The sequence below is a fragment of the Montipora foliosa genome, chromosome 1 (assembly GCF_036669935.1).
Source record: "Montipora foliosa isolate CH-2021 chromosome 1, ASM3666993v2, whole genome shotgun sequence".
In the NCBI taxonomy this organism is placed as follows: Eukaryota; Metazoa; Cnidaria; class Anthozoa; order Scleractinia; family Acroporidae; genus Montipora; species Montipora foliosa.
The window spans coordinates 56,234,316-56,235,078 of NC_090869.1; the positions used below are offsets into that span (position 1 = coordinate 56,234,316).

General features: G+C 40.5%; 1 protein-coding gene across 1 annotated transcript in view; it reads right to left on the reverse strand.

Moving 5' to 3' along the window:
• Positions 1-500, reverse strand: part of LOC138002117 (adrenocorticotropic hormone receptor-like) — a 1,404-nt gene extending 904 nt beyond the window's left edge. Inside the window, exon 1 of the mRNA XM_068848212.1 lies at positions 1-500. This exon is cut by the window's left edge and continues 904 nt beyond it. Within this exon, the coding sequence (XP_068704313.1) occupies positions 1-406 (406 nt within the window). The 5' untranslated portion in view covers positions 407-500.
• Between the last annotated feature and the right edge of the window lie 263 nt (positions 501-763).

A 763-nucleotide genomic window follows, 5' to 3' on the forward strand; every position in this document is an offset into this window, starting at 1 on the left:
ATGAAAGCTTCACAGCTAGATACCTATCCAATGATAAAGCAACAGCTGTAAAGATTGAAATCTTAGTAGTCACATGTGAGAAAATAAGTGAAATATCGCAAAGTTTGGGCTGCTCATGTCCAGATCCAATGCAAAGCATACAAGCCGAATACAAAGGCTGTACAAACAAGCCTGAAAGAAAATCGCTCAAAGACAGACTTGCCACGAAATATGTGGTACCGCGGGATCGAAAATAATTGTAGGGATCGCTGAAGAGTGTGACTAAAAGAACAATGTTCGTTAAAATTGTAGCCGAAGAAAATGTCAAGCTGAAAATTCCTGCCACAATGGCGACTGTTGCTGATGAAATTATTCCCGCTCCGTGTTCATGATCATGCTCGTGAGACATTTCATTGGCTTCGATCATTGTGACGACGAGTTGAAGCTCTTACACCTCGATGGAATAGAGCAACTACTGCTGGATTGTTTCTCAATACTTAGAAAGCCAAAGGGCCAAGGCTTGGTTTCTGCAACTCGACAATTATTAGCTCGAACTTGATTATATGTATTCCATAGGAGACCTGAATCAATTTAACAAAGTCGGTGATAATCGCAGATAATAGCCTCCTGTCTCGAATCGTGCTGTGTCAAACTAAACCGACAAAATGCATGTATTAACAGCCAATAGTTTGTCTGTGCTGTCAACTGCAGCTCGTTTACACGTGCCAAATTAAGAAGACTGTTTGTTCTCGAATGTGGCTAGTCATTCTAAATGAGAAATTTA